The 26,857-nt window shown below is 48.4% G+C and overlaps 1 protein-coding gene across 1 annotated transcript in view; it reads right to left on the reverse strand.

The window, feature by feature from the left end:
• The window catches only part of FAM3B (FAM3 metabolism regulating signaling molecule B), a 49,752-nt gene that overhangs the window by 14,962 nt on the left and 7,933 nt on the right, over window positions 1-26,857 (reverse strand). Inside the window, exon 2 of the mRNA XM_083171667.1 lies at window positions 6,414-6,557. Coding sequence (XP_083027793.1) covers window positions 6,414-6,557 — 144 coding nt within the window. The remainder of the gene's footprint in view (window positions 1-6,413; window positions 6,558-26,857) is intronic.

Raw genomic sequence — 26,857 nt, forward strand, 5'->3', positions numbered from 1 at the left:
TGAAGAAGTAATTTGCATTATATCATCCCAGCTATCAACTCAGCGAGTACGCGCTGTTACATGTACAGAATAGGCCATTAATTAAGTAACACTGTATGAAGCAGTGATAAGGGAGGAGAAGCGTTCACTGTAAGACACACCCCCCAGGTCTGTCTGACGCACACAGCAAGACATCGCACCGCATCTTATGAAACCCAGAAGTGCGCACAGGAGAAGGGAAGCAGCGAAGCCAGCAGGCACGCTGTGACCGCTGTGCATACACACCATATAAAATTAAAAATAAAGAAAGTTTATTTGACCACATCAAGCGTTAGTGTCTCAATCACACACAACGATCCCGCACAATTATCCCCCTTTCACCCTAACCCCACGCAGATTGCGCATTCCTCCCCAAACTACCAGACACCGTAAGGGTTGTGGACAAAACCTGGAATTGCAGCACCAACCCCATCCCATTCCCTGCCATAAGGTGCCCATACACTGTACAATTGCTGGGTGCGATTAGATGTGCGCTCCCGTCACACATCTCATCATACAGCCAAAAAGTATGTGTTCCACATACTACTTGTACTAGATCTCATCTCATTAGCACCTTCAGTCTCACTACACTCCACCCGTCCCTGGGTAGAGCGCAATACACCAACACCCCAATCATAAAATTATACAGAGCAGCTGATTGGTTGCCATGGGGCAACTTCTCCTCCCTTATCACTGCTTCATACATCTACCCCAATACCTGGAGCTTATTCTCTGTATTTTACATTTGATAGAACAAGAGTCTGTGAATTTAGTGATTTTTTAAATAAAGTTATTGAAAAAGGCATATTGCTCAGGAGAAGCTCAGGTAGTGACTGGCAGGTGTGTTAACCAACCAGGTAGCTTAGGGGTGTTAGACTAGAGAGGGGTATATTAGGAGGGGGTTGGAATGGGATCATTTGGTCTACAGCATGATGGTCGACGGTCATTAGGTCAACATAGGAAAAGGTCGACATGGTTCTAGGTCGAAAAGTCATTAGTTCGACAGTGTCTAGGTCAACAGTCAAAAGGTTGACATGGGGGTTTTCAAGAAGGCGGTCAGGTGAGGTGTCATGTGGTTGCTGTGCGGTATTGCCCCCACACCCTTTGCCAGGATGGCTGGCAAGCCCTGCCTCCGTGGGGGGACGTTGGACCCTTCCTGGAAGTGTCCTCGCCATGCCTTAGAAGGGGCGGTGAGTCTGTCACAGCGCAGATTGTACCTTACAATTAGGTCGACATGAGTAAGGTTGGCACAAGCATTAGGTCAACAATGGGAAGGTCAACAGTCAAAAAGTTGACATAAGTTTTTCAAAAAAACTTTTGTCCCAGATATCGTCACAGTCGACATGGACACCGTCTAAGTGTACCACTGCGCTCGCCATGCTTCGGTCACAGTGTCATGCACACTATTTTATTCTCCCACCACGTCGTAGTAGATGGTAGGGCATGAAATGCCGCCTGTCGGCACAAAAAAATAAAAATAAACTGATGTCGACCTTTTCTTGACTGTCAATCTTCCCATTGTCGACCTAATGCTTGTATCAACCTTGCAACCCTGTCGACCTATTTCAGGTGTCGAACCAATGCATGTCCACCTAATGGCCATGTACCGTTTTCAAATCTGAACATTTCTTATCAGTTGTAATACTACTAGAAAATCTGTAAGTCACTAGGACGGTGATAAGGCCTGTAGATGACATACAGTATATGTATATATGCACAAACACACTGTATACACACACCGACACATATGTGTACACACACACACACCTTGTAATAGTCTAATAGCTTCCTTTACGTACACTGCTGATTGGGTTGCTAAGCAACTGATCTCTGCCTCCCTTATAACGTTGCGTTGCACACTGTTACTATTGTTACTTATTAATCCACTATATAATGCAAATTTTTGGCAGACGGATCTTGAAACATTGCTGTTAGTATGCAAACATGTTCTTGTCCCACGTTCTTTTTCCTTATTCAGCGATACAGGAACTAAAGAGAGTATTAGCTTAAAGCCGGGTGCGCACTACGACCTCTGCACCGAGCCAGCGGCAGATGTATTGTACACATTGCACACTCTGGTGATAGATCATTCCCCTGCCACATTCAAAGCCATGGGGTCATCAACCACATCAGATTGAGGACCGGATGTATCAAGCCACACCTTCCAACTGTCCCGTTAAACGTGGGAACACCAGATTTTTGGGGACGTTCCCGCGTCCCTCCCATGGCCGGCAGGGTCCCACTGTGGGGGGGGGATTTGTTGGGAGTTCCTCCAAGCTGACCGAAAACGGGGTGTGGCTTAATTTGCATAAGCTGCACCCTCATTTGCATAGAACAAATGGTTTTTGACCCGAATGTCGACATTGTCAGAATGTTGACATAGTTGGAAGTCAACCGCGGAATGTCGACATAGTTGGAAGTCAACCGCAGCCCCTCGCTTCGCTCGCTATGCGTCGGGCACACTATTTTATTCTCCCACTATGCCCTAGTGGATGGTAGGGCATGAAATACCACCTGTCGGCACTTCGGCTCGAAAAAAAAGTGAAAAACCCCATGTCGACTTCACGACCTGTTGACCTAACCCATGTCGACCTAGACACCTGTCGACCTTCATCCATGTCGACCTAGAACCCTGTGGACCTAACAGTGTCGACAATATGATTGTATCCCGTATGGGTCACTGGGTCGACCCATATTAGGTGGGTTGACATGCATTGGGTCGACCGCTGAAGGATGACATGGCTTAGGTCGACACATGAAATAGGTTGACAATGGGAACGTCGACAGTCAAAAGGTGAACATGAGTTTTTCGTATTATTGTTCTGAAAGTCTACATGGATGCCGTCAACGCGTACTGCGCCCCCTCACCAGGCTTCGGGCATGGTGCCACATCGCACTCAGCACACTTTTATTCTCCCACTACGCATAGTGGATGGTAGGGCATGATATACCGCCTGTCGGCTCAAAAAAAAAAACGGGAAAAACTTGTGTCGACTTTGACTGTTGACCTTCCCATTGTCGACCTAATGCTTGTGTGGACTATCCAACCCTGTCGACCTTCATTTGTCGACCCAATGCATGGAGACCTAAATAGGATGGACCTAGTAACCATATCCCGGTAACAGACAACATGAACATTAGAGAGCCCGATATTAATGATTTATTCAGACCTGGCTTCCAACTAAATAACTGATCCTGCTGTAATGGGATAGGGCAGGTCAGGCCGCGCTCAGACTGAAACTCTATCATTAAACAATGTCCGGGGATACTCTGGACAAAAGCCGGTCATAATGAATCTAGTGAAGGAGGTGGCACAGTGGATGTTCTGCTGGTGTCTCCGGGATACGACGCCGGGAGCAGTAGAGCAATATATGTATTGAGAAAGCAAATTGGATTTCAGGATTGCATAAAAATCGGATAAAAACAAATAGATTTGATTTAAAAAAATGTTTATTTACAGCAGATTTTGGGGATTTAAATAGGATTTCCTTATTCATTTTTCGAAGGAAACGGTTTCATTTTCAATGTTTATACCTTGTTTTAGTAATACATGAACAATTCTTATGCCTGGTACACACCAGGACGACTAGGGCCCGATCCCCTCAATCTAGATCCAATAACAGTAACAAAATGAACACAGTAATAGAATAAATTCACAGTAAACAGTTGCATCAAGAAGTACAAATAAGGCCCCCATACACTATGCGAATTGGGCCCAAATGTCACCCGATTGCGGATGATCAGACCGAGAAATTGTCTGAAATCGTATGCCATCCAATCCAATGCACAGTCCCTTACACATTGGACCAGAGTCGGAGGTTTGACGGGCTGCATACCAGATAAATCGTACCTGCAGCCATCAGCATTGTGGGTGCTTTTATCGCATCAAATATGGTCCGATATTAGGTGTGTGCAGCAGATGAGCGGCGTTGAGGATGGTTGTGCATAGCTCTGCAATATGCAATGCCGTCCTCCCCCCTCCGTCGGCGCCGGGCAGGGGGAAAGCCGCTCAGTGTATATGCACTGAGCGGCTTTCCCCGCAGCGATGACCGCGATCATGTCAGTGAAAACAGTGAAAGACTCCATGTCGACCTTGACCAGTGGTAGGCAACCCTAGCCCTCGAGAGCTACCAACAGTTCACATTTTCCAGACAACCTAGCTGCTGCACAGCTGCACTCATTAATCACTGACACATTTTAAAAGATACACAGATGGAGCTAATTAGCTCACTTGTGATTCTGTGAGGAGACCTGCAAAACATGCACCGTTGGTAGCTCTCGAGGACTAGGGTTGGCTACCCCAGACCTAGACAATGTCAAGTTAATGACCTCTCGAACTAATGACCTTTCGACTTAGAACCATGTCAACACTTTTCCATGTCGACCTAATGGTGTCGAACTAATGACTGTCGACCAAATGACCGCATCCCGTATGTATAATGTGTCACACTTACAGCATTACGCCAGCGGTATTTACAGCATTTACGCCTACCGTGATTTTCACTATACTGGAATTTGCACAATTTACACTCCTGTGAATGCAGGGATTGGTCAGAAGCTGATGTGCTGTGGAAGCAGATAAACTGGTTCAGGGGTGAAGGGGAATAATCCGGTTCACACTGCCCTTTACGTAGAAGGTTTGTAGCTTGCATCTATTTATAGTGAAAAACACCAAGGAAGACGGCTGGTTCCGCAGAATGATGTCATATGGCAGAGGGGGGAACGACTGGTGTAACCCTTCGAGTGCCAAGTGAATTTTCCAAAATAGGTGGTGAATATTCATCACAATGACCTGTAATGCTATACAGGAAATATAATCTTTTATGGGGAGGGTGCGATATATAACTAAACATCAATTAATTGAAATTCAGATCAATTGCCGGCAAGATCGACAGCGATTCATGGTCCTCCACTACGGCCCTGCGATTTTCAGCGGATATTTTGCACAACGTTGGCACTGAAGGGGTTAAGAGATTTAGAACTTATAAATATGTTTTTATCGGTTGTATAGTCTTTGCATAGTTTTTTATAATCAAAACTCACCACCAAATTTGCTGTGCCGGGCCCGGTACTGGGCTATATCTGGGATGTGTGGCACCGGGCCAATCAATGGGATCTAAGTAAAAAATGTACTATGCGTGCCCACAGTCTTTTCTCTCTCTCTCTGCATAAGTCATCAGTGTCGCCGTCCATGAGTGGGTGGGTGGGGGGATACTAGGCAGTGCCTCCGCAGCCATCGGCCTCTCCGAACCTTACTGGTGAACACATAACCGTTAGACGTGTGCTTTGGCACTGGCATGGCACACACCAATCTCAGGGTATTAGAAGAAAATGGAGTCAGCAACGTTCTCACCGTGGACACCTCCCCAGAACCGTATGCAGCCTGGCACAGAGAAAATGAGCCAGATGTACATGGATAGAGATTGCACTACACATGAACCCATACTTCAACATCTGGCAGGCAGAAACTGGTACAAATCCAGAAAGGGGGTGTGGTCATGGGTAAAGGGGATGGCCATGGGTAAAGGGGCCTGGTCACATCCCCTTTCCTATATGTTACATCTATAGTAGAAGTGGAGACCCAAAAAAAAGGTACAGAGCCCCTTTTGGCCGGTACAGCCCATAAAATATGGTACTTCACCGGTTTTACAGTTGGGGTAGAATTTCAACCAATATTCCTTAGCGATGCCCCTCGCTGGGGGTGGATTTACTCGCATAGGGATAGACAGTCATGGACCATTTGAGGAGGATGAACGGGGGAGTGGCATCACAATTGCAGGCGCGGTTGTGATGCCACTCGGGGCTCATCTTAACCTATAACTGTGAATTCGTGTTGCAAAAACATTGGCGCCATCTTCTCTATTTCCTCGGCCATTATTTTTATGTGACCATAGGGACTTAGATGATGAAGTATCGGGGGATCTGCATCTTTGTACGCAGCCACTTGAATCTGAGATGCCACCGGTGGCCGACGCTATCCAGTTTCAGGCGGCGGTAGTCTTTGCCCATTATCACACGCTAACTGAGTACAAATTCGTAGCTGCGAGCGTATTAGTGTCCATCTCCAAATCAGGCCCAATGTCTAATGACAAATTACTCTAATCTAGAAAATTCTTCTAGGAGAATGATCTCCTTAATCTAGACAAGTTCTAAAAGACCATACCAGGCAGTCCATACTTTTCATCTACCTCATGAGTTTGTGATGTCAACGGTTCCCTGTAAAATGGTAGCAGAGCTCTCATTTATAATGGTTCATCCCACAAAATGGCTGCCTCCATTCAGAGTAGGTAATATGAAGTGACACAAAAAAAAACATAAAAACAAATTATTGAAACACAATTGACAAGACCACAATGCACTGGGGTAACCAAACAACTTAACAGAGGAAGACCTACCTCTAATAACCGGTCTGGCGCCTATTTCCTGAATGCTTCCAAGGGCCGTCTGCAGGGAATCTTCAGGTAATATCTCTGCAAAGAGATAGCCCATGTACCAGGCACACGCGGAGGCACATATTAGGGCTATCGCCTTCACGGTAGCTAGGAAATAAGAGGGGGAAAAAACAATTAGGGCTAAAAAAAATAAGGCCAGGACTGCAGCTGCTAATTAATAATTTGATGATGTAATAATGCGATGTGAAGGGGATGCCTTCACGTATATTACTCCCATTCAAAAACGTAACACATTAACCAATCATATTGCTGCAAATAATGCCTCACACACCAGCAACGCAGATTATTGGCTCAACAAGTGAAGTTGATTCCTTCCTGCAGATTATGAGATCATGGTTTTCATTCTAGCACCCCGCACCTTTCAAAACCCATGAAGATCGTCATTTGTTGCATTCAAAGCACAAACTCATCTGTATTTCAGTGCTACAATACAGATCAGAGTGCGCTAGAAGCACCACAACAGAAAGCAACACCTTCTTTAGCTGGTATTAGCTTTTGTAGCTTATTGGCTACAATACTGCCAAGTAACCCCACTGGGTGAGATGTAGTGATGAATGCATTCATAATGTATATCCTCACATACCAGTGGCAGATTCAGGGGTGGGGCACCAAGGCACATGGGCTGCTGCAGGAAACTACCAGCAGTCCACCCCGCCGACCGCCTGTACATTCGCTGCACAGGCCGGCGGTGATTGACAGCGCAATTGGATGGGCTCTTGTAAATGGCCACCCATTTGTGATATCAGTCACGACTGATCTGGCAGTGTGTCCGCTCATCTAGAGATATATCTGCAGGACTGTCGATCTGCAGATATATTTATAGGTGTGTGCGCAGCTTTACACATATACTAGACTGCATCAGCGCAGGATGATATCATAAACTCAGTACAAACCTTACCCAGGCAATAAAGTGCACCAGGCCACCATAAACAAGCAGGGCAGCAGCCAGGAATGCAGGAGAACAGCATCAAAATAATTAACCATGCTGTAATCTGGTTTAGTAGGTAAAAGCTTGGCAGCCACCTATTAAAATGTTTTATTCTAATGCAGAGTACACACAACGACGACCCGCTCACGATGCACATCAAGAGCGGGACGTCAGTGTCTCGTCCGACCCGCTCACGATGTGCACCGTGAGCGGGTCCGATCCTATGGCGACCCGCACCCGGCTGTATGGTCGTCATTCAGATCCTACCTGCAGCAGGTAGGATCTCAATAACGACCGACCGACCCGCAGGACCGCGCATCGGATCGGTATCGGTCCACACCAGGACAGAAAAGGGCCCAATCACCACACAATCTACATCCAATTGGTCGGAATTGGATCTAGATTGAGGGGATCGGGCCCTAGTCGTCCTGGTGTGTACCCAGCATAAGAATGTGCTTAATTATCTGGCTTACTTTTATTTATTTATTACCAGTTATTTATATATCTCAACTAGAATGGAGAATACTTGTGGTTTGGGTAAAAACCCCAAATGGTCTAAACCCTGGAATGCAAGACAGGAATATACAGGGAGGCTGTCATCTCTCCTTTCCCAAAAGCTGTGGGGAGCCGGCCTGGCATTCTGGGGTCCAAACTGCTCCAGTTATTACCTAATCCTGGCTACGTGTGGGGATACAGCATGTGCAAAATGTTTGTATTTCTAAATAATAGACTAGTTCAAATGGTATTCAAACCATTTCTAATTAAACAATTTTATTATCACCCGGCTAGTAGCAGTGGTTTCACAGAACACTCAGGTGCCAATTAATCGCCATCATCCTCAGATATGATAATATTGACCAAATTCGCAATCTCCTCTGGGGGGGGGGGGTGGAGTGCTGTGCAGGGTGGGTCATTGTGCAGCCACCACCTTCTCTGTCACGTTGACACAACACACAACAGACCCCCCCCTCCCCCTTACTGCATGGGGGGGGGGGGTCACAGGAGCAGCACAGAGCCCCAATGACCGGCAGCCCTCACCGGACCCTGGGGAAGTATTTTATTTATTTATTTTTACACCATGATCAGTTTTGGTTTCCATATGACACACACGGCTGATCACACTGGCCGGGTCCATGGGACACACACGCTGATCACACTGACCGGGTCCATCGGACACACACGGCTGATCACACTGGCCGGGTCCATCGGACACACACGGCTGATCACACTGGCCGGGTCCATCGGACACACACGGCTGATCACACTGGCCGGGTCCATCGGACACACACGGCTGATCACACTGGACGGGTCCATCGGACACACACGGCTGATCACACTGGCCGGGTCCATCGGACACACACGGCTGACCACACTGGCCGGGTCCATCGGACACACACGGCTGACCACACTGGCCGGGTCCATCGGACACACACGGCTGATCACACTGGCCGGGTCCATCGGACACACACGGCTGATCACACTGGCCGGGTCCATCGGACACACACTGCTGATCACACTGGCCGGGTCCATCAGACACACACAGCTGATCACACTGGCCGGGTCCATCACACACACACAGCTGATCACACTGGCCGGGTCCATCACACACACACAGCTGATCACACTGGCCGGGTCCATCAGACACACACAGCTGATCACACTGGCCGGGTCCATCAGACACACACAGCTGATCACACTGGCCGGGTCCATCAGACACACACAGCTGATCACACTGGCCGGGTCCATCAGACACACACAGCTGATCACACTGGCCGGGTCCATCAGACACACACAGCTGATCCCACTGGCCGAGTCCATCAGACACACACACAGCTGATCACACTGGCCGGGTCCATCACACACACACACAGCTGATCACACTGGCCGGGTCCATCACACACACACAGCTGATCACACTGGCCGGGTCCATCAGAGACACACACAGCTGATCACACTGGCTGGGTCCATCAGACACACACACACATCTGATCACACTGGCTGGGTCAATTACACACACTGCTGATCACACTGGCCGGGTCCATCGGGGACACACACACACTGCTGATCACACTGGTCGGGTCCGTCACACACACACACTGCTGATCACACTGGTCGGGGTCCATCACACACACACAGCTGATCACACTGGTCGGGTCCATCAGACACACAGCTGATCACACTGGTCAGGTCCATCAGACACACACAGCTGATCACACTGGCCGGGTCCATCAGACACACACATCTGATCACACTGGCCGGGCCCATGGGACACACAAACACAGCTGATCACACTGGTTGGGTCCATGGGACACACACACACACAAAGCTGATCACAGTGGCCGGGTCCATGGGACACACACACACAGCTGATCACACTGGCTGGGTCCATCAGACACACACAGCTGATCACACTGGCCGGGTCCATCAGACACACACATCTGATCACACTGGCCGGGACCATCAGACACACACAGCTGATCCCACTGGCCGGGACTATCAGATACACACAGCTGATCACACTGGCCGGGTCCATCGAAAATACACACAGCTGATCATACCGGCTGGGTCCATGGGACGCACACACAGCTGATCACAGTGGCCGGGTCCATGGGACACACACACACAGCTGATCACACTGGTTGGGTCCATGGGACACACACACACACACACAGCTGATCACAGTGGCCGGGTCCATGGGACACACACACACAGCTGATCACAATGGTTGGGTCCATGGGACACACACACACACACACACACACACACAGCTGATCACACTGGTTGGGTCCATGGGACACACACACACAGCTAATCACACTGATCCCGTCCCTACACTGCTTTCTCTGCCTAGGGGTACGCAGGGCCGGTGCAAGGCACAAGGCGCCCCAGGCAAGTTGGGGTGGGGGCGCCCCGGTGTCTGCCGCCTGGGTACCTGTCCTGCGGCGCTGTAAAGCTGGCGGCGGCGGCAGCGGGGGGTCCCTGCAGTCAATAAGAAATAACGAGCGCTATCCGCCGGGCTATGCAGAAGCGCTTCTGTTTTGGAAACACTGGCCGCACGGCGCACGCTGATTGGCTGAATCTCAGCCAATCAGCGTACGGCTAGTGTTTCCAAAACAGAAGCACTTCCGCATAGCCCAGCGGATAGCGCTCGTTATTTCTTATTGACTGCAGGGACCCCCCCGCCGCCGCCAGCTTTTATGCACATATACGCCGCAGGACAGGTACCCGGGCGGCAAGGGGGGGCGAAATACCGCCCTCCAGTGGCCGGCGCCCTAGGCAAATGCCTAGATTTGCCTAGTGGTGGCGCCGGCCCTGGGGGTACGGAGAGAGGTCTCTGTGTAGGTATTTGCAAGTGAGACCTGTTATTACAGCAGTTAAAACTGCCATTATTATCACACGGCTCACTGCATTTTTAATTTTTATTAATTTGCCCAGATTGCATTTTTCATTTTAAGTATGGTAAATGCGATCTGGTTACCAATACAAATGCGAATTAACGGGACTGGGGTTGTTTTCAGGTTATGCTAAAATAATGTGAAAAGGGTGTGAAAACACCATGGGTGAGATTTAATAGGGTGAGAGATTCAGAAAGTGAGAGATTTGGTAAGAAATCTCCAGTCTTTTTAAAGCGACAATCATTTACACTGCAAAATCAAACTGATTTTTGCAGTGTAAATGATTGCGGCTTTAAAAAAATCTGGAGATTTCTTACCAAATCTCTCACTTTCTGTACCTCTCATCCTATTAAATCTCACCCCATATGTCTCTAGGCCGCCAAACCATCTCCAACCTCACCCCACCGACAGAGTTGGATATAGACCTCATGGGGACCTTAAGATACCAGTTTGGATCCCCCTCCCCCGATTCATACAATCCACTCTGCTGATTGCAGGCAACACTGATAGAGTACATTGGCGCATGTACAGTCTACCGATAACTTGTTAGCTGCGCGAACATCGGCAATGCGTACAAATCAGAATCAGGCTCTAGAAAGTAGGCCGAATACCGGTGTCATGTTTAAAGTAACCTCACTGCCCACATACAGCGGATGAGACCATTTTGGGACCTGCTGGGCACTAGGCAGGCACCTAGGTGGCCTTGTGGAAAATTCTCCTCTGCCTCCTGGACCACTATTTGCTGCTCAATGTCTCAACAACAACAGTTATAAAAAAAAAAAAAAAGCATGATGGACAAAATAAATTAAAAAGCAAGAGTTGCCACTAGGCACACGCCCATTGGGCAGGGCCAGATTAAGCTTTGGAGGTGCCTGAGTAAGTATAGTCCCTCTCTAATGGGCATCTCCATAGAGGTTTGTTCTCATGATTAAACTCAGGTGTATACATTAATTACAATGGAAATGATGGATAGAGTTGAAAATCTGAGGTAAATTGCTCAAAAGAAGTGCGCATGGCAAAAACCGTGTGCTTATACATCCTTGTACACTTCGCCTCAGTCCCCTATGCCGCGGGAAATGTCTGACGGGAGTGGGCAGCGCCGTATACAGATGTACAGATGCACAAGTGCCGCATATCACATTACTCTGTCTATCTCTTCACTGGCTCCCCATTCCTTTCCGAGTTCTCTTTAAACTCCTCACCACCACCTACAAGGCTCTCTCCTCCTCCACCGCTCCTTACCTCTCTTCACTGATCTCTATCCACACTCCCTCCCGTCCTCTTCGCTCCATCGCTGACCGCCGACTGACCTCTCACCTAATCACCTCCTCCCACTCCCGTGTCCAAGACTTCTCTCGCGCTGCCCCCCTGCACTGGAACAACCTCCCGCCACCCATCAGGCTTTCTGATTCCCTTACCTCCTTCAAGCGCTCCCTCAAACCCCACTTTTTTCGACTAGCCTATCCCTCCTCCTAACCTCTTTTGATCCTCCTATCCTGCCTCCGTTCCCCTCCGTTCCTACTTATCCTGTTGTTTTATTTTTAGTATGTTAACTCTTATGAGTAGGGTCCTCCTTCCTCACGTACTCACCCTACCTCTTTACCTCACCTGTCCTGTTCTTCCCTTCCTCTACTTCATCTTCAGTCTCCTCGACAATTTTGACACCTACTTCTGAGCTGATGCTGATTTTATTTCTACCAGCTATACCCTATTTATACTGTATTTTTCAACACACCCTGTACGTTACCTTGTCATTTGTTTTTTGTTTGCTATGTACGGCGCTGCGGACACTTTGTGGCGCCTTATAAATAAACGTACTACTACTACCACCTCGGTGCAGGCGTCTGCAGTGATTTTGTCACATCACTGAGGAAGAAACACTCAACGCAAGCAGCTCTACAGGGGACCTGGCGCTAAGAAGTGCTGTTTGCGTAATTGCAGGTATTCGTGTATGAGGACGCATGACTGTATTCAAAACATCTGGAGACAAGGTTGTCCCTGTGCGTTATCTGGGCTTGCTACAGCAACAGAGAGAATACTACATGTATGAACGTCATAAAAGTTACCTCACTGCGGACTGGTTGCCATGGGCACACTTTACCACTCTTTTCACTGAATACTTTGGATTTTCTGTAGCCACGATACAGACTGAGGTATAACCACAGCAGTCTTCCTTTGGGCGGGATGTACTAAAGGGAAAATGCAGTAAAACGGGGGTTTTACCGCATTTTCCTATGTACCATTACCCGTCCGTCCCCGTCTCCGTGCAGGGTATCGCCACCTCTGGGTGCATGCGCAGTCTACACCAAGGAAGCATCTGTGCACTCTCTCAGAGGGCGGGATGTATTAATATACATCGCCGCCCTTCGCCTGACAGCCGCCGCGATGCTGCCGCATATGTACTAACATATGCGGCTAGCATCGTGTTGCGGTGATGGAAACCCCCGCAATACCTGTGATGTGGTCTGCGGGGGTCTCCGTCACATCCCGGCGGCTGCCAGTGTCCCCCTGCGTCTCCTCCTTCCCCCTGTAGCCGGATGTCCTCCCGGCTGTGACACCTGCTGAGGGAGGAGGAGACAATGGAGGACGGGAGGGGGTTGCGCAGGCGGGGTGCGGCGATAGAAGCCCATAGGCTTCTATAGGGTATCGCCACCCTCCAGCGGAGACGGGCGTACGGGTAATGGTAAATAGGAAAATGCGGTAAAACCCCCGTTTTACTGCATTTTCCCTTTAGTATATCCCGCCCAGAAGCTGCTAGGCCGCTATCGTCTGCTGCTCTGATCAGAGGTCACGCCACACAGCCTGCTGGCTGCCCCCTGCACCGCCGCTTCCGGCCACTCGTGTCATTAAATGTGTGGGGTAGAAGCAGGGTTTTTTTTTTTTTTTAAGGGAGGCTATTCCAGGGATCCCAGGAATGAGCATTTTTCAATCCCAAATCCCAGGACTGGAAAAAATGCATGGGATTAGCATTATCCCTAGTTACTAGCCATTGTAATTGTGAAGCGCAACGGAATATGCTGCACTATAGAAGACACTGTAAATAAATCAAACAGACACCAACGTTGCACAGGTGAGGTCACCCCACGAGCACCTGGTGCCTCAGTGTAGGTGACAGGTACACAGATGAGTGCAGAGGTGTTACACACATTGAAGGCCCAGCGGCGTTACTCATGGTTCCGTGCTCCTGTGTACATGATCACACTTAGCGGTCCCTCGTTTGCACTAACAGCACACACCCGTCCTTCTGTAGTAAATGTACACACACACACACACACACACACACCACAAAGGTCGCCCTTCGCAGACAAACCTTCTCAAGTAATATGCCATGTCGGTCATGGAAACACTGGCGTATGGGGAAACGGCACAGTTATTCTTTCCGGTCTACCAACAACTTGTTTCAAATCAATTATCACTAAATAAAGAGATGATCCATGTCGACTTATGTCGAAATGTGGGCCTAAAAAAAAAAAAAGGTGAAAACTCAATTCAACCTTCCCATTGTCGACCTAATGCTTGCGTCGACCATTGGACCCTGCTGACATAAGCCATGTCAACCTATTTCATTTGTCGACTTAAGCCCTGTCGACTTCTAGTGGTCGACCTAAAGTATGTCAACCTTCACAGTTCACCATGGTGTCCAAATGTCAGACCTCCAGAGCTAGTTCCTTCTGCTCGTAACAGACTTTTACCGTCGCCTCTCCAGAAGAAGCCCGGAGAGAAGATACTACTGTGCCCTTCGGGGGCGGGGACGGAAACTGATGTATGTAAGTCCCGCCCCTATTCGAGGCCTGCTCTTCCGAAGGTGTGGAGGATTCCCCTAAAAATTGTGCGTCTCCAGCAATTTATGGGAAACTAGGCAATGAAAGCTACTAATCCAAAAACCCTGAGCTTTTGACCTTACTTTCAATGAGTGCACTTGTGGAAAGACCACTGAAATGAATGGGTCCATTTATTTCATTTCCTGTAAATGCATTCAAATTTTGTTTGTGTTTTTACATCTCACAAAGAGTGACATCAGTGATTTTCCGATACATTTGTCACGTTTGCCAACACCAGTGGCCTAGCGATCTATAGTTACATGTGCCCTAAACGGATTCAGTAAAATCGCTAAAAGAAATAAAAAAAATATATATATTTTTTTTCCTGTGAATGAACCTTTGGTACCTGCCCATCATTTTAAGCTGTTTAGTATAGCTTTATCCAGAGGTTCATAGCGATCACTGTAGTACAGTAAAGCCAGATTTGCTCTCCAATACAAGATACAAGGGTATGCGAGGGTATTCAATCCCGGGGCGAAGTCTTGCCAGGCGAAAAATCTGCAATTTTTGTCTGATTATTTTGGTGAATTTGATTCGCTCTATTCAATATTCAATCCCCGTGCAGCTTTTTTTTCACGATAGGTGAATCTTTTGCCGTTTCTTTTCACCTGGTAAAAAAACTCGGCCGATATTGAATACCACCCTATATTATATATAATAAGAGGATGGGCCTATTACTTATCGCCTCGATTGCTCTGACATGAAGTTGTCGGCCTATTGTCACTATCTGACCTGTTCTAGTACCTGGTTTTATGACGTACCATCAGTCATGCCAATCAGGATATCCTGCTGGCTGCCTGTATTGTCTGGGAACTTTGCAGAACTCTGCAGTATGCACCCTTCCCAGGCTGATTCTGGAACCTACAGAATACGGAGTTCAGAAGTCTCATGCTTGATTAATTGGTGCCTGTGATGCCTGCTCGCAGCAGGCAGTAGTCTACATGCTGTCCCTATACAGTACTCTCTGTGTTCTGTGAATAATCTACACTGTAGATTGTTCCACCGGCACACTGAATAGTTTTAGCAACCAATCTTGAGGGCATATCATACACCTGCGCAGGTATATGTAACCAATATCTCTGAATTCTATTATCATGTAGTGTTCAAGATTGGTTGCTAAAACTATTCAGTGTGCCGGGGGAACCAATGTCTTGTTACGGACTAATGCAGCCCACACACGCACCGATTCCAGCGTGCGTTGTGGGCTTAACTAGCACACACAGCATCGCATCGTATGCCTTGTGCATACGATGTGCATGCGATGCGATGCTGTGCTAGAAAAAGTTAGTACAAAAAGTATGTGCAGCACATACTTTTTGTACTGTATGATGAGGTGCCGCGGGAGCGCGCACCCCATCGTACAGCATCGCACCGCCTGCATCGACGCGTGTGTGGGCTGCATAAGTATTAACCCCTCCCTTGCATGCACCCGAGTGGTATTACTGAACTAATTGAGCATCTACCACTATCTGTATGTATGTTGTTAGAGGCAGAGAGGAGCTTGCATTAGGCGGAGATGCAGGTCCTGATATGCCACATGGAGTAGTCAGGGGTTGCTCCAAGGTAGGTAGCTCTTAGTTCAGATATACCAAGTAAGGAGCCATTATCATGTGGCTCCTTGCTGACTCATTGTAGACCCAATTTAGGGTAACAGTGGTGTGGGGTGCGGTGCCCCTGGACTGGATGGGCTGGGTGGCTTTAGTGCGGCATGCCCTTACATTCTATTAACACTTTTCCCTCACTAACACTCTCTCTCTCTTATTTATGTATAGCTTCGGCTTCCTATCACTAATTATTAACACTTAGTATATCTCACTGGCATGCCGCACTGGACCTCCTAGCTTATGATAGTTTTTGGGGTGCCACACCCTGCACCTAGATATAGCGCTAGGGACCCCCAATATACAGAGAAGCCTTGACGCGGCTTGGGGGCATATCATACACCTGCGCAGGTATATGTAACCAATATCTCTGAATTCTATTATCATGTAGTGTTCTAGATTGGTTGCTAAAACTATTCAGTGTGCCGGGGGAACCAATGTCTTGTTACTTACCAAGTATTAACCCCTCCCTTGCATGCACCTGAAAGGTTTTACTGAACTAATTTGAGCATCTACCACTATCTGTATATATGGGCAGAAGAGTCAGGTGTCTTTTCAGGGATAAAGATTGATCGCATTGAGAAACAAGTTAAGGAGCTTTGCCCGTCTCAGAAACATTCCGGTCTTAAAATGTCATTGTAATATTTATTTCTATATACTTCAGCGGCCAAGGTGCGGTGTGCTGCTGTATAAAAGGAAAGCGCCATTATAGTTACATAATACTTTCTGTCTTCTGTATGTGATCGTCTTTGTATTAATTGGCAATCCCTATTCTGTGTCATTTGGGCGGCTCATCCTGTCTTTGCATTTATTTTCAGAAAATATTTTTTTTTTGGTGCAATGCAGAAGCCCGAAGCGACATTAGACTGTCAATCAATGAAAGACTGAAGCTGGCCTCCATCCTATCCTGCAGGACCTGTTCACACACCCACACAGTGGAAGGACTTGTGGGTGGTGAGCCCGGGTGCAAAATTATAAATTGCCCCCCCTCTCCTTCACACCAACCTAAGTTCACAATATGAAACACGGCAGTGGGTGACAGGGAGGTAGTGGGTGACAGGGGGAGGTAGTGGGTGACAGAGAAAAACATAGACTGACATGTAAAGCAGTGGGCCATTTAGTCCTCAGGGGGCCCCAGTGCAGTGCACCAGCTGCACCAATGGTAGTTCTGACTCTGCACCCACACCTGATACATAGTTTCCTACCCTCCTGCAGGAGACTCCCTGACATAGTAGCAATCTCCCTCTCTCCATCATTAGTCTAGCAATCTCCCTCATGTCACCTAGCCCACATTACACTGTTACATTTTTTGGGAAAAAGGAATGAGAGACAGATACATTTACAATGAATTATCAGCACCATTTCCCAGCACTTTACCAAGTATAGTAGCTCTTACTACCGTAACTGCTTTGGGGATCATCTACATGTGGATATAAGTCATTTTACAAGATTCCTCTCAGATGTAGCAGCACACACCCACGCTTCTAGCTGCCACGTTCACAATCTCTTTTCACAATCTCTCCATATATGGAACTAGACACGCCCTTTGGGTGGAGCATGACACGCCCCATCAATGGAGCGCTTCTCAAAATTCTATCACCAACTATAATCTCCCTGAAACTAGTTTTCAAAAGTAGATCAAAAGTATGACCTGATAACCCCCAGTAAAATTGTTGCATCTCTGTATACAGCATATATTTTGCCATGTATCTCTGCTATAAATAAGGCTGCTAATTATTGAAGTATTTTTTTTTTTATTGTCTTTATTGTTTTATTGCCCCCTCCTGTCTCTTATGCTGTGTACACACGGGGGAGATATATTGCTCAGTTTCTCCTGTTCATCAGCGACCAGAGATGGTCGCTGATGAAAAAGAAACTGCCCGGGGGAGCCCGGCAGTGGTAATCAGCTGGTCGCAGGAGCATGTTCCTGCGACCAGCGATCACCACAGGGGCAAAAACGGGAGCGCGCACCCGGCGATATATCCCATTGCGGGCAATATGGTTGCTGAGCGACCATATTTCCCGCGATTTTGGACAAAATCGCCCCCGTGTGTACGCACCTTTAGTGTCCGATTATGCCCACTGACCATAATCACTGGGGGATCCGGATGATGGATGCACAATGTAACAGTGAACACTTCACGGTCAACATGCAAAACCCGTGCTGTTCCTCTTCTCAGTCTCAGGCGTCGCCCTCTGCTCTGGTGCTCCTAACACAGGTCTGATTTGCATATCAGTGCTGAAATACAGACCACTCTGTGCTAGAAGCACCACAGCAGAGTGACACAGGCAGGAAAGAGTAACTGCAGGGTGCTAGAATGGGATACTGTATCTAGGTCGACACTATGAAGGTTGACAGGGTCAGAAAGTTCTACAGGTTGATGAGATTTTTTTCGCATTTTTTTTTCACAAAAACTAGGGCGTGGAGGGATGACTGTGCCCTAAGGGGACGAGGTACGTGAGGGAAGGCGGTACACTTATACGGTGCTCATGTCGACTTTTGTTGAAATTTGGGAAGAAAAAAAAAAGGTGAAAAACTCATGGCAAGCTTTTGCCCGTCGACCAGCCCATTGTCAACCTAAAGCTTGTTTTGACCTTATGACCCTGTCAAACTTAGGCAAATCGACCTATTTCATGTGCTGACCTAAGCCCTGTCGACCATTAGTGGTGTGTTGACCCTATGGCCCATACCCACTAATTGTTTTGTTACCATTTGTTCCATATTTAGGATCTGCTTTATTTGCGATCAGCGTGAAACTCTTATGGGCAATAACCTGTCCCGAACGAGCAGATAACAGGAAAGAGAATGTATTTGCAACACAATTACCAAATACAAAATCAAACGGTTATTTGTCTGTTGCCCTAGACATGGTACGTCTTATTAACCCACTCCCATTGGCCGGAGACCGCTGTTACAGTTAGAGGAAGGAAAAATACCCAATCGGGTCCCCGGATCCCTACTCAGCCACAGGATAAGTAACGGAGCTTTCCTTTTACTGTGACACACTTCTCAGGCAGTTATGGGGGAATTCAGCGGCGCCCCGATAAATTTTGGCCTGTTTTTACATGAAAAAATGTCCCCATTTGCTTGAAGATGCAGAGGATCCGGGATAAGTTCCCAGATAATTATGTTCTTACATACACAAAGCACCGAGCGTCTTTCTGTGCAACTTTTTCCTTTAAAATGCATCTTACGCGCCAATCCTTAAAAACCATGTTAATTATTTGGATTGTCCGAGTTTAAGCAGTAGCGATGGGCAAATTGATCCCCCCTCAGGGGCCGGACTGGGCGGCCCGCTAACCTGAAAAACTGAAGCATATTTATGGGGCTATTTAACCCCTTTGCAGGCCAATTTTTTTTTTTGCAGTTTAAACCAGTCTGGTTTAAAGGTTTCAATTAATTGTAATTTTTTTTTTTTTATTCAAAAATGGTCTACATTGAATGTCGAACGATGCTAATGTTCTTATTTTAAAGTGTCTCAGCATTGGATCTGCTACTAGTGCTAGTGCTGTTGAGCCTGACTATACATTGGACCTGGAAGAGGAAATATCAACACTCACCTATTCACGACAGCATTGAAGGGTGTCAGATCCAACTTTTCTTAAAGTCGGATCAGTTTTGTCGGAAACGAACACGGATTGACAAATTAACAGACGTTTTTTGACAATCTGCAGATTTTCCGACACTCGACAGCTGGAACATTGAATTCCAGCTGTTGAGTTACAGTCGGGAGAAACGAAAGCTGTCTGGGATTCCAACTGTCTGGATGTTCCAACAGTCGGAATACCAGAAGGCATACCCCCTTAGTGTTCATTCTAGCTCCATGCACCTTCTCCGATAAGACCGGTCCCTCAGACTTTAGGTTTATGACCCGGGGGGGGGGGGGGTGTCCAGCTCCAGGGTGGGAGGTTGTTGGTCACTGATGAACAGTAACTATTACTTCCCGAGGACCAGACACATGCTGCATATATTCACATTATAAGGGACAGCTTGGGAGATGCCCACCACCCCTGCAGGTGCTAGGCACCCACCCATCTGTGACACCAACAGCTTGGCAATGCGCCAGTAGTGGCGTAGAGAAGGCAGGACCGGCCCCAATAGCGATTCACCCATGTGCCCTGCATCCTAGCGGTACCATTATAGGCACAGTACACCGCTTGTGAAGTTGTATGCCTTTAAAGCTCTTTTTCTTTTAATGAAATTTAGCTTTTAGCACTTGAAGTTGCATTTACAGCTCATCTAATTGAGCTCGGAAGTAAAGGCCCCTACACACTGGGCGATATTGAGCTGAAAGCAGCTCAGTGTTGCTGCTCAAAAGCTGCCTAGTGTGTACGGGGCAGCAATCAGCGCTGACGAAGCATCACCTGTGACTCATCTGTGAAAAGTAGCCAAAGTCAAAAGTAGCTATAGCGAAGGGAGGCAAAAGTGCGGCACGCGGAATGCGCCTGTGGGGTACACTTTTCTACAAATTGGGGTCACATACAGTTAAAACCACAAAACAGGGGGTTATTCAGACTTGATCGCACTGCTGGGTATGCTCAGGTCGGGCAATAAATCCATTGACTGTGCATGCAAACGGATCATAGCACGCAGCCTACCTGCGATGAATCCAGCACTTTTTAATTTTTAAAATCGCTGGCCATTCGCAAGTTCAATGCATCAATCAGCCTGTTTCTATCGCAGCCGCTGAGTAAGTCCTGGGCTACACACAGACTGCACACACTGGGGAATCATTACATGGTGAGCGGCTGTTATCTGGGAGTGTCAGGGAATATGCAGGCGTGGCCCGGTGTGTGAGGGGAAGTCATGTGATGTCAGCTCCGCCCCCGATCAGCCTGTTTCTATCGCAGCCGCTGAGTAAGTCCTGGGCTACACACAGACTGCACACACTGGGGAATCATTACATGGTGAGCGGCTGTTATCTAGGAGTCACAGAAATTATTAGCAGCCACCTGCGCTCACATGGAATTGCAGCTCGAAGATACACAAATATGGGCTACCAAACCCCAAAATGACATGCAATACAAAGAGGGTGGATCTCCACAGCGCTATTCACAGGATCTATCCTTAACCGGAAAGTTCCATCCAGGGTGTCCAAACCACAGGGGAAAGAAAGAACGTCTCTATGTTGTTAAGAATATCCTGTGTGGTTTTTAACAGAGACTTCCCACCTCCTTTGTATTGCATGTTATCTGGGAGTGTCAGGTAATACGCAGGCGTGGCCAGGTGTGTGAGGGGAAGTCATGTGATGTCAGCTCCGCCCACGATCAGGCTGTTTCTATCACAGCCGCTGAGCTACGCACAGACCACACACACTGGGGAAATCACTAGATAGTGAGCCCTTGCAACAACTCATAGGACTGCGTTCTTCTCTCAAGCTTCTCACAGGCTTGAACAGGGAGAGATTCACACTGGCTGTGTATACCTGAGCGCTGGGCTCTGCAAATTAGCAGGTGTGCGATCAGGACTGAATAACCCCCATAGTTCATTCATGAACCATAGTAAAGAAAACTTTAGATATTCAGAATTTGCAGCGGCTCTTGATTTTGCCAACTCATTTGTCAGCAGGATGAGACCCGGGGCCTGGACCAGTTCAAGATACAATTCTGCTCCGGAATGTGGTGTATTACAATGGTGAGATCTTAGCTACTGTATGTCTTTATGTCAGACGCTCGGGAACAATATAGCGGCGGCCTCCTGCTTCCAGGGTCAACTCCAACTTCTCGAAGACAAAATTTGAAAAGCCACCAAAAAAAAACAGTTTTCTACTTCTCCGATGAGTCAGCCGCACGATTTAAGAACAAGAAAAACGTTGCCGACTTTATGTTGTCGATGTAGATCTAGTGTTCATTCTAGCACCTGCCATATTTGAAAACCCATGCAGTTCCTCTTCCCTGCCTGGGGTGTCTCTGTCTGCTATGGTGTTTCTAGCACAGGTCTGGTTTGCATTTCAGTGCTGATATACAGACCACACTGTGCTAGAAGCACTACAGCAGACAGCGACACCCCAGGCAGGGAAGAGGAACTGCATGGGTATTCAAATATGGCGGGTGCTAGAATCAACACATATAAACAAATTCAGAGAAAGAAAAAATCATGAAATAAGGAATTTGGTACTTACCGGTAATTCCCTTTCTCCGAGGCAGCAGGGGACACTGCAGTCTACACGTGTGGGATAGTGTGGGTGCATTGGAGGAGTCGGCATTTTAAGAAATTTGAATACAGCTGGCTCCTCCCCCCGCTATCCCCCAGCAGACTCCAGTCTTAGAAACTGTGACCGAGAGAGGATAGGGGCCAGGGCTCGATCCCTGGAACAGAGGAGACACTTCGCAGAAGAGAAAAGATTAGCAAGAATAACTCATAACAAGAACTCACAACTTGCTAACGGCAAATATTCAATGTTAAAGTAAAACAACTTGTAAGATGGCAGGAATAAAGCGCTGGGAGGGCGTGCAGTGTCCCCTGCTGCCTCGGAGAAAGGGAATTACCGGTAAGTACCAAATTCCTTATTTCTCCTCCCAGCAGCAGGGGACACTGCAGTCTACACGTGTGGGATAGTACCAAAGCACTAAACCCGGGAGGGAGAGCGCTGAGAATCCTGCAAAACAGCTCTGCCGAAAGATGCCTCCTCACTGGCAAAGCTGTCAAACTTATAGAACTTGGCGAAGGTGCTAGCACCCACCCAAGTGGCCGCCCTACAAACCTGTGTGAGCGAAACACCTCTGGCCGCAGCCCACGATGTGCTTACGGCCCTTGTTGAATGGGCGGAAATCCCTGAAGGGAGGACTTGGTTAGCCCTAGCGTAGGCCTCCTTGATTGTGAGGCACAACCACCGAGCCAGCGTCTGCTTGGACGCCGGCCAACCCTTCTTTCCTGCTCCATACAACACGAAAAGACTATCCGTCTTTCTCCACGATGCCGTTCTGGAAACGTAGATACGCAGAGCGCGCACCACGTCCAAGGATTTCATATCTCGTGAAAGGGCTGGAACCACAATAGGCTGGTTCACGTGGAACGACGAAACCACCTTCGGAAGGAAACCCTGGCGAGTTCTGAGTTCCGCCCTGTCCTTGTGGAAAACCAGAAACGGGGAACGACAGGAAAGAGCCCCAAGCTCCGACACCCTGCGGGCCAAAGCCAGCGCCATCAACATGACCGTCTTCCACGTCAAGAACCCTAGATCCACCGAATCTAAGGGCTCAAAAGTATCAGATCTTAGGAATTTCAGAACCAACTCCAAATCCCATGGCTCTGAAGGCGGAACGAAGGGAGACTGTATACGAACAACCCCTTTTAAGAAGGTCTGTACCTCCGGAATTAGAGCCAGCCTTCTGTGAAAAACACCGATAGGGCAGACACCTGGACCTTCAAAGACGCCAGTCTGAGACCCTTCTCTAAACCCGATTGTAAGAACTCCAACAAACGGGAAAGATGAAACACTGCCCTTGGTACTGATCTAGCTTCGCACCAGGCTATGTAGGATTTCCAAATCCTGTGATAATGAGAAGCGGTCACCTCCTTCCTAGCTTTCAGCATAGTTGGAACTACAGACTGCGGTATTCCACGTCTCCTTAACAAGTCGGCTTCAACAGCCACGCCGTTAAACGTAGAGACTCTAAGCCGGGGTAGATGAATGGTCCTTGTTGTAGAAGATCCTGTCTGAGTGGGAGACGCCACTGCACATCCGCTTGAAAAAGCCTGAGGTCCGAATACCAGGCCCGTCTCGGCCAGTCCGGGGCAATCAGAATTACAGAAGCGGACCCTCTTTTTATGCGCTTGAGCACTCTTGCTATGAGTGGAAACGGCGGAAACGCATATATCAGCTGGAAATCCCATGGGATGGAGAATGCATCCCCCGCCAGAGCTTCCGGATCCCGAGACCTGGCACAATACCGAGGTACCTTCCGATTCAACCTGGAGGCCATCAAATCCATCTGAGGCATGCCCCACCGGACCGTCAATTGATGAAAAACCTCCGGATGAAGGGCCCACTCTCCCGGGTGGAAGTCCTGTCTGCTCAGATAATCCGCCTGCCAATTCTCCACGCCCGGCAGAAACACCGCAGAGAATCGGGGGACAAACGCCTCGACCCATTCCAAGATAGGACGCACCTCGCGCATGGCCGCACGACTTTTGGTTCCTCCCTGTCGATTTATGTATGCGACCGCAGTCGCATTGTCCGACTGGACTCTTACCGGACGTCCCCTGAGCAAGTTGTGTGCCTGACCCAAAGCCAACCTGATTGCTCTTAATTCCAGGACATTTATCGGAAGACTTGCCTCCTGGGCCGACCACCGCCCCTGAAAAGTCTGGTTGAGAACAAAAGCTCCCCAGCCCCTGAGGCTGGCGTCGGTGGTCAGTATCGTCCAACTGCATGGACTGAAACTCCGGCCCTGGAGTAAATTGGGAGTGTGAAGCCACCATTGAAGTGACTGACGAGCTGCTCTTGACAGGGTAATCTTCCCGTGTATATGTAGATGCGACCCTGACCACTGTGACACTAGGTTCCATTGGAACGTTCTGGTATGAAATCTGCCGTACGAGATGGCCTCGAAAGAGGCTACCATCATCCCCAGCATCTTGGTGCACAACAGGATCGAAACTCTGCCGGGAGCTAGGACCTGTCGTACCTTTGACTGCAGCGCCGCGATCTTGTCCATTGGAAGAAATACCGCCTCCTGCGCCGTATCCAGAATAAGGCCCAGAAATTGAAGCCTTTGTGTTGGATTGAGTTGAGACTTGCCGAAGTTCAAGATCCAACCATTTTGGACCAGGAAAGAACATGTGGCCAGAGCGTCTGCTATCAATTTGTCCTGAGAAGAAGCCTTTATCAAGAGATCGTCCAGGTACGGGATGATCGTTATCCCCTGTAACCTGAGTACCGCCACCATGCAGGCCATGATCTTGGTAAAGACCCTGGGAGCGGACGACAGGCCGAAGGGCAGAGCCCTGAACTGGAAATGAGAAGCCTGTATTGCGAACCTTAGAAACCTCTGGTGAAGTTCTCAAATAGGGACGTGCAAATAGGCGTCCTTTATGTCTAGCGACATAAGATATTCTCCCGGTTCCAGTGATGCAATCACGGACCGTATGGACTCCATCTTGAACCTGTTGTAACAGATGTATTGATTTAAATCCTTGAGGTTTAGGATAGGCCTTACGGAGCCGTCCGGTTTGGGGACTACGAACACATTGGAGTAAAACCCCTGTCCCCTCTGATGTTCTGGCACCGGTATTATTACAGAAGCGTCCAAAAGCTTTTGAACTGAATCCTGTAAGGCCTTTTTTGTCTGATCCAGCTTTGGAAGGCCCATTGGAAAGAATGTTACTGGAGGTGGCGCTGAAAATTGAAGTCTGTATCCCTGTGTAATAATTTGCAAGACCCACTCGTCCCTGCAGTGAGTCTTCCAAACCTGAGGGAACAACAACAGACGAGCGCCCACCCTGGATTCTCCCACTAGAGCCGGAAGACCGTCATGCCACGGTCTTGTCGGAAGCCTTGGGCTCCTGGCGACGTGCTGGGGCAGCAGCGGCCGCTGCTGTTCCCGCCCCTCTACCTCTGCGGCCTCTAAAGGCCGTAAAACCTCCTCTGGGCCTGCCTCTAAAGGCAGAGGAGCCTCGAAAGGACCGAAAGGACTGAGTGAGGGACCACCTCTTAGGCGGAGGAGCGGCTGTAGGTAAGAATGTAGACTTACCCCCCGTGGCCTGGGAGATAAGTTTATCGAGCTCTGGCCCGAAAAGCATATCCCCTGTGAACGGCAAGGCTTCAACAGCTTTTTTAATTTCAGCCTCAGCCTGCCATGACCTCAACCAGACTGACCGTCTGGCCACCACAGCTGACGCAGAAATTCTGGCTCCTAGAGTCGAAATGTCTGCCGTTGCCTCACCTATGTAAGTTGAAGCATCCCTGATGCCTTCCGCCATAGGCAACAAATCTGCCACTGGCATATTTTGCTCCAGACCAGCCACAAGCTCAGCAGCCCATTGCTCCATAGCCCTGGCCACCCAAGCAGAGGCCAAAGCAGGACGCAAAAGGACCCCTGCCGTGGAATAAATGGTCTTTAGTGAGCAATCTAAACGCCTATCCTGCGCCTCTTTCAAAGAGGCCACCCCGGGGACAGGCAGAGTGGCTCGCTTAGATAGCCTGGATAGCGAGATATCCGGAGTGGGAGGAGTCTCCCACTTGGCCCTGGATTCAGGAGAGAAAGGATATAGTGTCCTTAGGCGAGCTGACACCTGGAATTTCCTATCCGGACACTTCCATATAGAGAGGAGAGGAGAGTCTAATTCCTCTGAATCCGGAAAACACAACTCCTGTCTTTGAGAGCGTCCAAAAATGGACACCTGGGGAGTAACCTCAGGCTGCTCTAATTTCAGAGTGGACCTAACAGCTCTAATAAGCCCCTCCACACCCTGTAATTCATCCTCCCCTACATCCAAGGGTTGGATATCCTCCACAGGGGGAAGAACCTCTCCTTCCTCTATAATATAATCCTCATGGTCTGAATCATCAGCCAAAAACAGAGAGGGCATAGCCTTTCTTTTAATTACAGCAGCAGCCGAAGGTCTCTTAGCAGGACCTGCCACAGACTGAGTTAAAGAGTCCACTGACTGAATTAAGGATTGAGCCCAAGCAGGCTC

This window comes from Crinia signifera, chromosome 2, assembly GCF_055691185.1.
Source record: "Crinia signifera chromosome 2, ASM5569118v1, whole genome shotgun sequence".
NCBI lineage: Eukaryota > Metazoa > Chordata > Amphibia > Anura > Myobatrachidae > Crinia > Crinia signifera.